Source organism: Girardinichthys multiradiatus, chromosome 6 (genome assembly GCF_021462225.1).
Source record: "Girardinichthys multiradiatus isolate DD_20200921_A chromosome 6, DD_fGirMul_XY1, whole genome shotgun sequence".
In the NCBI taxonomy this organism is placed as follows: domain Eukaryota; kingdom Metazoa; phylum Chordata; class Actinopteri; order Cyprinodontiformes; family Goodeidae; genus Girardinichthys; species Girardinichthys multiradiatus.
In genome coordinates, this window is record NC_061799.1 from 37,182,654 (window position 1) to 37,195,620 (window position 12,967).

At 40.0% G+C, this 12,967-nt stretch overlaps 1 protein-coding gene across 10 annotated transcripts in view; it reads right to left on the reverse strand.

Moving 5' to 3' along the window:
• Positions 1 to 5,216: 5,216 nt before the first annotated feature.
• The window catches only part of LOC124870470, a 36,585-nt gene continuing 28,834 nt past the window's right edge, over positions 5,217 to 12,967 (reverse strand). For all 10 annotated transcript variants that reach the window (XM_047369175.1, XM_047369171.1, XM_047369176.1 and 7 more), the window contains 8 exons: positions 11,676 to 11,747; positions 11,463 to 11,510; positions 11,256 to 11,318; positions 10,522 to 10,596; positions 10,398 to 10,437; positions 10,248 to 10,299; positions 9,098 to 9,512; positions 5,217 to 7,785 (listed from right to left, as the gene is read on the reverse strand). In XM_047369175.1, the coding sequence (XP_047225131.1) occupies positions 7,006 to 7,785; positions 9,098 to 9,512; positions 10,248 to 10,299; positions 10,398 to 10,437; positions 10,522 to 10,596; positions 11,256 to 11,318; positions 11,463 to 11,510; positions 11,676 to 11,747 (1,545 nt within the window). In that variant the 3' untranslated portion in view covers positions 5,217 to 7,005. The remainder of the gene's footprint in view (positions 7,786 to 9,097; positions 9,513 to 10,247; positions 10,300 to 10,397; positions 10,438 to 10,521; positions 10,597 to 11,255; positions 11,319 to 11,462; positions 11,511 to 11,675; positions 11,748 to 12,967) is intronic.

Here is a 12,967-nt window from a genome sequence, read left to right on the forward strand (position 1 = left end):
TTGGGATGAAGGATGTAGAATTATGTATGATACTGTGTAAGGACAAAGTGAGTTACTTTTGGGGTTTTTTCATACTTAAATGGTCCCCTGACCATCTTGGGATGAATGTTCAATGCTCTATACACAATCTGAGTTCCCCCAAGTAGTCAAAGAATTATTAGTGTAATCATTTAGATGACATAGTTATCCCCCCTACCGCGTCAACCACCAAGCTTTTATAATGTGAAGATCAGTTAGTCTTCTTCAGTGGAGATTTTGTGTTGCATAGTGCAGCATGAGATTAGGTGATAATGTTAATGGGTCGTTGTTGCGATATTTGAGTAGCATTTTAGTATATTCTGTAGCAGTGACCTCTTAGCAAAAAGACGTGAGATATAGGTCTAGGTTTGGTGTCTGATAAAGTGGTCTGCTGGGCTGTGAAGCTTGTTTGACTGAAAATTTTCATCTGTACTACTCTGCAAGGGTCCGTTAGGTACTCCTACAGGTTTGCATGATTATATGTAAAACGCACGCCCACAAATGACTTGTCAAAAACAAAACTATCAAAGATGTCAAAAAAACACCAAGAACAGTTGTCTCAAAGCAAAGAAAAGATTGCAGTGTAGCTGATCCAGAAACAACTCATTTCAAGATGGTAGCCAGGGAGTTTTTAGAAGTTCTGCACCTAGCGGCCACCAGTGGCATTGCAATTAAAGCAAATCCTTTTTGAGCTTCACCCTACAAGCAATGTAGTATTTTATTGAATTAAAGCACAAACAGCAACTAAATAAATTAACAATAGAAGGATAGTTAAACATCTGACTTGATGTATCAGAAGAAACTGTTTGGACAGGATTAATATTAGGTTTGGAAGAAAAATAACGCTTGTTGTTTACTCTGGAAAATAAGCAGGGATAAGACAGATATCAGGTAGCAAGTTTGGTCTGGAGATCAGACACCAAGAGAAAAAGGAAAAGTAGGCAGGCTCTCATTGAAGCATCTGAAAGATCTTAATGAGGTATACAGTGAATTAAAAAACGTATTCATAACACATGAACTTTTCCATATCTTGAGTTACAACCCAAAACTTCAGTATATTCTAATATGATTTTATGTGATAGACCAATACAAAGCAGTGCATAACTGTGAAGCAGAAACATGAATAAGAGATGTTTTTCAATTTTGTTTTACAAATAAAAATCTAAAGAATGTGACCTGTATTTGTATTCAGCCTCCTTTTTTCTGATACCCCTAAATAAAATCCAGTGCAACCAATATAAGCAGAGTTTGAATAAGAAATAATGTCCCAAGCTTTGAACATCTAATGGAGCACTGTTTAATCCAGCTGGAAAACCAACAAATGACTGTCCCCTTAAACTTACAGGGAGATTGAGGAGAGCATTTATCAAAGAAGAAGAAGCCAAGATGCCTATGTTAACTTTGGAGGAGCTGCATAGATCCACAGCTCATGATAACGTGTTTGAACAGGATGAAATAAGTCATGAAGTCCAGAAATCTTTACTTTATGGAACAGAGGCATGAAGAAAGACATAGAAAGTCTTATCTGCTCTGCTTTTTAAGCCAGTAGGTGACACATTAAATGATTCTCCAGGCTGATCACACCAAAGTTTAACCTTTTGGGCCTTTTCATGCAAAGGAAACTGTGGCACAAATGCTGGTGGCAGCATCATGTTGTGGGATGCTCCTGTACTGTGGGGACAATGCAGCTGATCAGACAGTTTGGAGATATCTTTCATATTTTCATTTGTAAATCATTTCAAAATAGCACAAAATGTTTTCCTTCCACTTAATAATTTGACTTTACTTTCTGCTTCTCCATAACATTAAAATTTGTTCCCGCTTTGAAAACACTGTGTCCATTCATGGGATCTGATCATGTGTGAAATGCATGACAACATCCTACAAACACGATGGAAAATACTTTTCGCCTAGACTCACCGCCTTAAGTTGCGTAATCAAACACGGATATGTCCAGTCATTTTGTCAAAACGATCACATAGTTTTGTAAAAGCAGCTTTCCTGGAAGGATTGCATTTATTTGAAAAAACAACACAATGGAAATGTGTTTTAGTATACTTCATTCTCAGGAAGACTCCTTTAACAGAGAAAATAAAGCTGCTTTTATAAGTATGGAGGTCACGCAAAGGCTCTAAAACATTTCCAGAGATAAGAAAGTACTAGACTGTAAGATTAAAGAAGCATCTCCTTTGGTAAATAAGCCACAACTCAAATGTAAAGAAAGTTCTCCTCATTCGGTTGTGCCTTTATGGTCCAGTTTAGCTTTATGTCCCTGTGTCAACACTGAGGAATCAGATTTACTGATTCTGATAGAAATTGAAGTGAGCTTCAGTGGACAGCAAACATAGAAATCTGATAAGTTTTCCCTTTACATGTTGCCGATCAGAATGTGGGTATGTCGACATTTTAAAAGTGAGCTTGCCTGATAAAATACTCAAAGAAGAGATAAATAGATGTGATAGGTTCCTTTTAATTAAAGATTGGTCCTGGAGGTGAAGCACACATATATACAGGGGTTGGACAATGAAACTGAAACACCTGTCATTTTAGTGTGGGAGGTTTCATGGCTAAATTGGACCAGCCTGGCAGCCAGTCTTCATTGATTGCACATTGCACCAGTAAGAGCAGAGTGTGAAGGTTCAATTAGCAGGGTAAGAGCACAGTTTTGCTCAAAATATTGAAATGCACACAACATTATGGGTGACATACCAGAGTTCAAAAGAGGACAAATTGTTGGTGCACGTCTTGCTGGCGCATCTGTGACCAAGACAGCAAGTCTTTGTGATGTATCAAGAGCCACGGTATCCAGGGTAATGTCAGCATACCACCAAGAAGGACGAACCACATCCAACAGGATTAACTGTGGACGCAAGAGGAAGCTGTCTGAAAGGGATGTTCAGGTGCTAACCCGGATTGTATCCAAAAAACATAAAACCACGGCTGCCCAAATCACAGCAGAATTAAAGGTGCACCTCAACTCTCCTGTTTCCACCAGAACTGTCCGTCGGGAGCTCCACAGGGTCAATATACACGGCCGGGCCGCTATAGCCAAACCTTTGGTCACTCAGGCCAATGCCAAACGTTGGTTTCAATGGTGCAAGGAGCGCAAATCTTGGGCTGTGGACAATGTGAAACATGTATTGTTCTCTGATGAGTCCACCTTTACTGTTTTCCCCACATCTGGGAGAGTTACGGTGTGGAGAAGCCCCAAAGAAGCGTACCACCCAGACTGTTGCATGCCCAGAGTGAAGCATAGGGATGGATCAGTGATGGTTTGGGCTGCCATATCATGGCATTCCCTTGGCCCAATACTTGTGCTAGATGGACGCGTCACTGCCAAGAACTACCGGACCATTCTTGAGGACCATGTGCATCCAATGGTTCAAACCTTGTATCCTGAAGGCGGTGCCGTGTATCAGGATGACAATGCACCAATACACACAGCAAGACTGGTGAAAGATTGGTTTGATGAACATGAAAGTGAAGTTGAACATCTCCCATGGCCTGCACAGTCACCAGATCTAAATATTATTGAGCCACTTTGGGGTGTTTTGGAGGAGCGAGTCAGGAAACATTTTCCTCCACCAGTATGACGTAGTGACCTGACCACTATCCTGCAAGAAGAATGGCTTAAAATCCCTCTGACCACTGTGCAGGACTTGTATATGTCATTCCCAAGACGAATTGACGCTGTATTGGCCGCAAAAGGAGACCCTACACCATACTAATAAATTATTGTGGTCTAAAACCAGGTGTTTCAGTTTCATTGTCCAACCCCTGCATATACACATATAACCAGCCCTACTCCCCCTGCATGTGGGAATCAAGAACGGATAGGTGGATGGATGGTTTGATCCAATACTGATCAATAAGGGGCTGCAGCATCCCCTTGTGGTGACATAAGGAAATAGCAACCTAAACTTGTTCAGAAGCAAGTGTTCATTTTGCTCATGAAAAATAAAGCAGTGGGAAATATTACATTTCCATGAATAAAATAAAATTATTTGAGCTGTAGCACAGTTAGGGTTAGGGTGAAAACAAAAAAGCTTCAACAAGCAAACAGACAAATCTAGTAGAAGACTGTTTTAACTATTGTCACACTTGTTTGATTTTTCTTATAATGTAACCTCAGACAATTTCTCTACTTTTTTATTTCCCTACTTGTATTTTATTGTATTGTATAGTAAATCGTGTAAATAGTTTTGGGAAAAAAAATGCAAAGTCGTTGTTAAACAGTATCTTGCGGTGGGGATATATAGGTTTAAACTTAAACCTGCTGCATTTCAAACTTCTTAGAAGAACATGTAACATGTGAAACAAGACAGGTGCAAGCTGCTTTGCCATTACTGATTGCTGATTGGCTGGCTCAGCTTTGTTTACGTTTCTCCGAGGACCCTGCAAAAGACAACCGTCCTCTCTGATTGGACGAACTTCTCCTCCAATCAGTGGAGAGAGTCGTTTAAACCCAGATGAAATGAGTATACTGCTTTCTTTGTCTGAAATGAACTAAACAGTGTTGTAGTTTATTGTTGTGTATTATTACTTTATTTTGCAGCTGAATACCTTGTTACAGGTCTAGTTTTATACACAGTGACAAAACCTTAAGCGCCTCTTTGTAAAAGTATTTTTAAAAGTCTACTTTTAGGGGATCCTTTTCTTTAGAAATTACAACTCACTACTTTTACTTTAATTTAGAGATTTATAATGTGTTTAATAGACAAATGTCTTCTCTAAGACCTGATGGTGTTTTTTCGCAGATGCCTCCTGCATCACACTTGGTCACCAAATGGAGAATAAGCGGTTTTTCTTCTGTTGCTTTTTGTGGGATCCCTTGAGATAAAGTCGCAGCGAGGTTGCTTTGCCTTTACTAGTCGCTGATTGGTTGGCGTCTGTAGGGGACTGGGCCTGACTGCCCGCTAGACTCCTTCAAAGTTACCCTCTGCTCTGTGATTGGACAACCATAAGACTTCTCCTCCAATCAGAGAAGCGACTCGTTTATTATGACCCAGGCAACCTTGTACTGAGCTCGGCCCTGATTTAATCTATTTTGTTTCCTGGTGTTTTTATTTTATTTTATTTTATTCATTCGCAACATTTGTACAGTAGTGCAAAAGTACATTTGTGTACCTATGAAATTTGGGCTTTACCACAACTAACTAAAGAAAAATAAAAGCGAAAAATATAGTACAGGGGTCTGCTTATGAGATAAAAATGACATTTTCCAAGTTTAATTAAATTAAGTTTTTTACATTATTACAGAAGGGAATATTTTTACTCCATTTCATCTTGTGAACATAATGTTTTGCTAGAAAAATAATAATAATAAGACTGATTATATATATTTCTTTCTAAACAAAAGGTGGAATTGTAAAAGACAAGCAATATTTAAAATTTTGAAAATACAATATTCTTTACAATTTTCTTTGTATGGAAACTTTGCAAATCCGACCAAAATATTTCAACATGAGATCATTCCTCAAATAAACGTTCAATACTTAATTATACAATACATAATAGAAAGCGCATGTATAAAATCATACAGTGTACATATAAAACAGCAGAAACAACATAGTGAATAAAAATATACAAAAAACAAATAGATGATACAACAAGCAGCATTTTTTTTAACAAATAAGGCACTTAAATATTTCTGCCCCAAAAACGGCAGCGATATCCGACAGTAACAGACACCATGTTTCCCACACAGACGTTAAATGTTTTGAACACGTAATAATTGGAGATGTTTTCACAGATAACTTGTTAGGTTTTTCTTCAGAAAACAAAACTCATGTGTTCACAGAGGAGTGGAGAACATGATTGATTTTAGAAACAGACGCGTACGCATGCGTAGCCGCATCATACCCTGCCTTAGTTATTGTAAAACGAAGGCTAACAGAGGCTAACAACAGTGATAATTATTAAAATGGTTTGGTTTAATTCATCTCTGAAGCAGATTCCAGCAAAAGGACATTAAACAATCTCATTTGTGCTGATTCTTAAAATTGACTAACACGAGGTCACGAGGAAGGAAAACCCTCCATTTACCACTTTTACATTCACAGAGAGACACTGAAGACAGTGTCTGTACTTTTTACTGTCAGTCTACCAACACAATATATAGTTTATGTAATAAAGCACAGAAAGGTGCCTTTTTAGGGCAGTTTATGTTTGAGGAAAACCTGAAGGTGGTGCTGGACCATAAGGATCTGCAGAAGCCTTTCTCAGTCTTAGAGAGTTGTGGATATTTTTTTATGAACTGATTTTAAAGTAACCTTTGGTCACAAAAACAGACGACCCTGCTTCTCCTCTGGTGGAGACCCTTTCTGCATAATTTCACAGTGTGAACTGGGTTTTGTGTGATCATATCTGAGTAGAACGCCCTTGTGGATCTCAGAGGATAAACTCTGGTTCTATCATCAGAGAGGTCACGTGAAGCCTCAGATATTCAGTCCCTTGTGCTTCAGAACTTCAGGACTGGGATCCTCTCTGGCTGTATCCGTGCTCCATATCACTTCTTCTCCTCCCCAACTCTCTCCCTTCTCTTTCCTCCTCTCCTCCTCCTCTTGCTGATCTCCTGCTGCTCTCTCGAACCGCTTCCTGGCGCTCTCCACTTTGCTGCTCCGTCTCCTCTCTCCTCCTCGTGTTCCTCGCTGTGGTGGCTCTTCTTGTTCTCCCTCTGAGGCTCTCCTTCTGTGTGGCTTTGATGTAAATCTTTCTTCCAGGGATGATCCTCTTTCCATCACCTTGACTAATCCTTCCTTCATCCTCCCTGCTCCTCCTCTCAGTTTTCCTCTCGGATTTCTCCTCCTCTCCATGTGGACTGAAACGTTTGTCTATTTCAGAACAACCTGATCCGATTGTTGTTTCTTTCTTCTCCTTTTCAGCCTTAATTTGGTTTTCTGGTATTTTATTTGTTTCTGCTTTAGGCTTTTTGAAGTTTTTCTCAGGTTTCTTTTCTTTTCCAGCTGTCGTCTGATTCTCTGTTTCTTACTCTTTCTTGCTTCCTTTCTCAAATTGTTCTTTTAAAACTTCTTTCACTGTTTTCACGCTCATTTCATTTACCTTTTTCTTCTCAGATTTGGACTCAGACATCTTCTCGCCTTTGTCTTTTTCCTCCTTTTCCTCGACTTCTCCTTTTTCCTTTATGCTCTTCTCATCCTTTTTCTCCTTTATTTTGAAGATGTCCAACAGTGTCTCTTTGCTCTTCTTCAGCTCCAAGTCCTCCTTCTTGTCCTCTTTTTTGTCCAGTTTCTCTTCAAGGAAGTCGATCTCCTGCTCCAGCTCTGCCAGCTTCTTCGGGTCGGACTCCAACTCGTCCTCCACCTCCACCTCAACCTCCTGGATCTCCTCGTACTCCTCCACCTCGATGCCGTCCATGGTCTTCTGCAGTTGCGTCTTCACCTTGTTCAGCTCCAGCAGACCGTCCTGAAGGTCCTTGCACACCTGCCTGATCTTACCAGCGAACTTGGTTTTGGCTCCCTTGCGGAGCTCGTGGGAGTCTTTGGCGAGGAAGAAAACGTCCAGGGCCAGGAAGAGGGCGGACATGACGCCCGTGGTGATGCTGATTGCCTGGGCGGCTTTAGCGGCACCACCAGCGGCGCCCAAAACCTGCACGGTGCTGATGAGCTTATCGGTGTTGATCATCAGGGCTTTTCCAGCTCGGCCTCCCTCTTTCATCACATGCTTAATGTTGTGGCTCAGAGCCTTCTTGGCAGCACTTTGGGAGTATTTCTCAAAATCCCACTCCTGCAGGGTGTCCATGCCTTCCTGTAACGAGAAGGACCAAAACCAGGTAATTGATGACGTAAGATTTTACACAGCTAGAATATACTGCGTTTACTGCTGAATATGCGTGCAAAAGCTGTGAGCTGAGGTGCTGAAGGAGCTGAACTGATGCAGAAACACTTATTGAAAAGCAGAAATTGGGAAAAATAATGGATGAGCAAAAGAAATAAAGCAGAAGCTGAAATCAGAGCAGACGGGCTGTCTGAACATGATCTGTTTTAGGGTGGCTGAGTCTCTTCAACGCAAGCAATAATAATCAATAATAACAATCATCTGTCAACGTCAACATTTCTAGTCGCCCCTGGTTCTCGTTCGGCTCCGTCTGAGCTACCGCTTCAAAACAGAACATGGTGGGTAAAGCAACTGATTCACTTTCCAATGAGCTGCATTAAAAGTTCTCAAAGACCAGATGGTTTAAAGTATGGATGTACTGCAAGGTGGGCAAAGAGAAGAGGTGGTGTGGTTGCGAACCCCAGCAACCAAACTGCTGAGGAGAAGACACTCAGGGGTTAATGACGAGTCAGACCCCATAAGTTGATTTATGCTGCTGAACGAACTGCTGTCTGTTGTGTTGTGCTCAGGTTCGGTCGACTAACTCGGAGCCTGAGTGTGTTATTGTGCAGACGTCGTGCAGAATCAATTTTACTTTGTCCCTTTTTTAATCATATTTAATTGTGTAGATGTTGTTCAATTTAAGCCAGACACACTAAATAAAACTGTCTCTATTATAACATTTTAAGTAAAGGGTTTAACAGGAACATCGTTCTTCCATCAGAGTTTAACTCAAGAATGACCAAAGGCTGTTTTTGTTTCTAGTTTAATCTTCATTTCTTGGATCCTAAATACTCAAACTTTATTATTTTTACATAAATGTAAAATAAGGAATCTATTTTTTTTCTTTACACACAATTAATACTTTAAAGTTGAACTCTATGTTTATATTTTATTTTGGTGCAATCAATGGGAAAGATTGTTCTATTAATTCATGAATTTATATCCATTTCCAACAATCAGCTGACAGGAAGACACACGTCAGCTCGGTTGCCATGGGTTACTGGATCAAATCCCTTGGCATACGGTACGGTGTACGCCAAACCGAAATCTTCCAGCTTTCCTTTAAATCAGATTTTCTCATGAATGTTTAAATTAGTCCTGATCATTAATTTTCTGGAGGTCTCACAAAGTTTTCCAATAAACTTTGGCTGCTTGTTGTAGTTTTTTCTCACCAGTAACTGTCATTTTTCAGAGGAATGGATTTCATGTTGTTACTGTTACAATAAAAGTATTTCCTCACCTGCACAAACTCCATGCATTTCCTAATGTCTTGGATCTCCTCCTGGTAGCCCTGGATCATCTTCTCTACCTTCTTACGGTCCATGTTGGAGTGCACAGTGTCAGTGATGTTGGCTGTCGCCGACGTGATGCTGCCAGCCGTCGCCACGCTGATCCCCACCGCAGTGACGATGATCGACGCTCCGAATGTGAATGGGGCCAGAATCAGGCCGGTAATTGTTGCCACACTGCCTGCCACGCTGGCCACGCCTCCGCCCACAGCGGCCGACACCGTCTTCTTGTGGAATTCATCTGCAGCATCAGCCACAGAGAGCAGTTCCAGGATGCGCTGCTGCAAGGACGCCCCCCGCTGGTTGAAAAGATACACGAAAAGGCGGGCTGCCATGTAGACTCGATCGGCTGCCTGCTCCATTGCCCTGTAGAAGCACAGATAAAAAAAACTCAGTGGATTTATGGCTCTGACCTCTGTAGATGTTTCTACAGAGGTCAGATTTTCTCTATTAAACCTGCTAAACAAACGAGTATAAAAAACAAATGTATGTATGCTGTTGACTTTGAATCTGTCTGCGATTGAACTTTACATTTCAGTATTTAAACGGAATCGGTTTGTTTTGTGAAGGACTTTTAGACAACATTTCTTGTGAATCGGCTCAGTTTAAATAAACTGAATTTAATTGAATAAATGGACATAGTCATTTATAGCTGAATGGACAGATGGACACATGCATGGATGAATAAATGGATAGATAAAAGCAAGCATGCATGGACGGACAGATGAATGAATGGACGCAAGGATGCATACATGAATGTATGAGGATGCATGCATTGATGGGTGGATGGATCGATCCAGGCAAGATGGATGGACAAATGCATGGGTGGATGGATGAATGGATAAATAAACAGATGCATGGATGAATAAACGGACAGATGGAGAGATGAAAGAAAGCGTGCATGCATGGACAGATACATGCATCGATGGAAGGATGGACCAATCCATGCATGGGTGGATGGACAGATGGATGCATGGATGGATGAATGAATGCAACATTTAGACAATGGGAAAAGGATTAAAGTCTGGAAATAGAATAGAATAAAATATCTATTCTATTATAAATGCCATTCTCTATGGGAAAATCCTTTGAAGTACTTACATTTGCTCACCCTCCTCCTGGAAATCTGAGCTCTCGTTCCACTCGGTCCAACCTGGAAGCCAGCAGCAAAAATCCAATAGTCAGAGAAAAAGAAATTAATATAAACCAAGTTTAGGTTAAAATCTAAAACAATAACAGTTTGAAAGCAACCTTTCACTGAGTTCCACCACTCCATCAGCTCATTGTTCTCCTGAAAACACAGATCCTTGTTAATCAAAAGACCATTCATATCAACAAACTCATAACCTTTTTACCAGTCATGTTATAAATCCACCTGCTCAGCCTGGGCTGGGTTTTCTTCAGTCTGATATGCTACCATCTCCACAGGCTCCACCAACACCGTGCTCTCCTGAAAAACAAACAGCCGAAGTGTTTTGTTCTGTTTTGTTAAGTCAGAAACACACACTTTTGTTTAATACAAATAACAGGTATTATGCCATAAAATGTAAGGCCACAGCCCAAAAGAGTTTTCATAAACAGGATTTAATAATAAATAGAAATAAAACTCAGCAGGGAACAACTTTAAAGCAATGCTTACTAGCACACTGGAACATGCTTTTTTCTCCGTTCTCCAGTTTAAAACCTGGAAAACGTCTGAATTTTACAGACCGATAATAAGATAACAGGATTTAAGCACTAAAAACGTGACTTTTATTCAGATGAACGGTGATGCATCACTTTTAAAGGTTTATATTCATTTTGTTGCATTTTGAAACCAGAATTTCAGCTGGATCAGTCCCTGTAAAGATCTGTAACTTCAACATCCTTCAGAAGATATCTGAGAAGATAGTTTATTAAGAAACTGATAATTATTAAAAGTGCCTGTACACTAATTGAAAACATCCTTACTGTTTAATCCTTAATTTGTTGTAATAAAATGCTGAATAAACAAAAAATCTTTTAAGGCAAAGGCTTAGGATCTGAAGTCAGGCTTTGATGATTGCTTATAAATATTATTAAGATAAAAAAATAAGTAAATAAATGATTTAAGAAGGACGTCCCTCTAACCTCTAGTGTGTTCAGGTCTTCCATCTCAACGCTCTCCTCAATCAGAAGCATCTTACTGGATCTCTGTATAGTTAAATGTTTAATAACATGTTAAACACATTAGGTTTCTCTGAGTAATGTCACCAGTCGGTTTTTGTCCGTCTTCGTCTCTTATGTGAACTATAAAAATAGATTAATTGTGTAAATCCCCAACACAGCAGGAATTACCTCTTTGGACGTTTTGGGAAGAGTTTTCTTGACTCGGAACGACACAACCTGACACGAAAATAAAGAGATTAGACATTAAAACTTGAAGCTAAACTGTTCAATCTAGAGAAAATTCACTGAATTACTGGAATATCACTACTATGAGTGTATAAGGAACTCCTAGCACTATTTGTCATGTTGCAAATTGTTAATGACAAGGTAAAAATAACTTGCGCTTCTTTTCTTCTTTATGGTTCTTTTGCTACTCAGCCCTCGTCCTGTAGGTGGCGGAGTGTCTTCACCTTCCTACAAACCAACAAAGAAGATATGAAACAAGCTGTCCAGCACATAACACTGCTAAACTTTTATTTTTATCCAGTATGTTAATTTATATAATATGAATTGATTTGTTTAATATATTCTTTAATAGAATCAAAATTGAATGTCAAATTTCTGTACAGATTCATCTTAATAAATTAGACTGTTATCAAAGTCATTTCAAAACCTGAGTCTCTTATGTAGATTCATTTCACACAGTTATAAACTGTATTTCACATCATACTTATGTTAGTTTGATAATTAATGTTTACAGCTAATAAAAACCCAGAATTCTGTTTCCCAGACAATAAAAAATATTGCCTAAGATCAATGACAGAAGATTTTAATACAAAATTGTGGACTGACTGTATGTCAAGTGCACTTGATACTTGGTGGGGGCTCCTTTTGCATGAATTACTGCATCAATGTGGCGTGGCACGGAGGAGATCCGTGCATTGGTGTAAAGGTCAACCAAGCACAGTAACACCATGGTCATTGAACCAGCTTTTGATACCTTTGGCAGTGTGGGCTGGTACCAAGTCCTGCTGGAAAATTAAATAAGCATCTCCATAAAGCTTGTTAGCAGAAGGAAGAGTGAGGTGCTCTAAAATGTCCTGGTAGATAGTTGCATTGACTGTGGACTTCAGAAAACCCAGTGGACCAACACCAGCAGATGACATGGCACCCAAATCCTCATTAACTGTGGAAACTTCCCTCTGGATCTCATGCCCCTTGGTCTCTGTGCCTCTCCACTGTTCCTCCAGACTCTGGGACCTTGATTTCTGAATAAAATGCAACATCTACTTTAATCGGAAGAGAGGACTTTGGACCACTGTCCAGTCCATATTCTACTCAGCCTAGGTAAGACACATTTAAAAAATTGTCTCAGGGGCGCGGCACTGATGGTGTAGGGGTTAGCGTGTGACCACATATAGAGGCTATAGTCCTTGAAGCGGCCGTCCCGGGTTTGAGTCCCGGACCTGGCGACCTTTGCCGAATGTCTCCCCTTCTCTTTGCCTCTCCTTCCTGTCTGCCTACTATCAAAAATAAAGGCCTCTATTGCCGAAACAATTCTAAAAAAAAAAATTAAAAAATGTCTCAGGTTCAGAAGTGGCTTACCACTCCAGTAATAGGACAGTTGTAGCTAATGTCCAGGATGCATCTGTGTTTGGTGGCTCTTGAAGCGCAGACTCCAGCCGCAGAAGACG